The 1,136-nt window shown below is 36.0% G+C and overlaps 1 protein-coding gene across 1 annotated transcript; it reads right to left on the bottom strand. All coding sequences in view use genetic code 11, as the record gives it.

The window, feature by feature from the left end:
* Positions 1-341: 341 nt before the first annotated feature.
* On the bottom strand, positions 342-937 carry EGR_11065 (hypothetical protein; the record flags this gene model as incomplete). Its single annotated transcript, XM_024500314.1, has 2 exons — positions 342-488; positions 899-937. The coding sequence occupies 2 exons, from the start codon at positions 935-937 to the stop codon at positions 342-344; spliced, it is 186 nt and encodes a 61-aa protein (XP_024345273.1).
* Between the last annotated feature and the right edge of the window lie 199 nt (positions 938-1,136).

Below are 1,136 nucleotides of genomic sequence, written 5' to 3'. Positions count from 1 at the left end.
TTAGCAACGAAGACTCTGCCGTTAAATAACACGCTAGGATGTGCGAATGTACGAAGGGATTTGTAAAAATAACTTTTATAACTTTGACCTGCACGCGTATATAAGCAAAACAAATCAAAAAATATTCCATACACGCCCACATGCACACGTATACAGTCGATGTAAATCATAAGAAGGCCACAGTCACCGTCATATCTATATGGGAAGAGAGGATGTAAATCACAGGTAATCCTTATCCAACCTCAAAATATTTACTGAATTAATTGATTCAAATCACAAGATATCTGTCTTGGCATTCAAGTACACACACGCAATTAATCTATTAAAATAAAAAGAAAACCTCATTCATACAACTTAACCCCCAGAAAATCTGCATTCACACTCTTATCCCACGATAACTGCATCCACACTCGCACACATGCGTTTACATCCGACTGAAATCGTAGGAATTCTGCGCACACAATCACTTGCATGTGTTTATAGTCGATCTAAATAACCAAAACTGCAGTTACGCTCAAAAGAATACGCATGTACGCATCTTTGCTCACTTACATGGTTACTTATTCTGTATAATTTTACAAGAAATCGGTATTCATGCTCATGCGGAAAATCTTCAATCACGCCAAAAATTATGCACTTACGCTTAAATTTTTATTAAAAAATGGCTTGAATATTAGGATTACTGCATTTTCGTTAACATACACATAAATATAATGGATTTAAAAATGATTAAACTGAAATCTGGCACAATTTTGTGCATATAAAATCAACTCAAAACACAAGAAATTTGCATTTCAGCTCAAATCCATACGCATATTAATAGTTAAATTTTCTAGAAATCAGCAACAACGAATAATTCCACAACAATCTTGCCGAAATTATTGGTGTCATGAGTAACCTTCAACGACGTGTTGACTAACTTGGGTGATGAAAACATAGGCACTCACCCACGCCAACTTTGAAAGTCGTTCAAGCCAAAATCATCAAAGCAGAAAGTGTCGCACTGATCAGGTGAGCTAGTGCATTTATTCTGGTTTGATTCCTAAACTCATTGGTTAGAATGATAGTGAACGATGTAGTGTGGAATCAGAAGAAAATAAATGCGCTAGCGCACTTCACTGTGGCACTATCTGCTT

This window comes from Echinococcus granulosus, assembly GCF_000524195.1.
Source record: "Echinococcus granulosus chromosome Unknown EG_S00356, whole genome shotgun sequence".
NCBI lineage: Eukaryota > Metazoa > Platyhelminthes > Cestoda > Cyclophyllidea > Taeniidae > Echinococcus > Echinococcus granulosus.
This window is presented reverse-complemented; position numbering and strand designations above follow the sequence as displayed.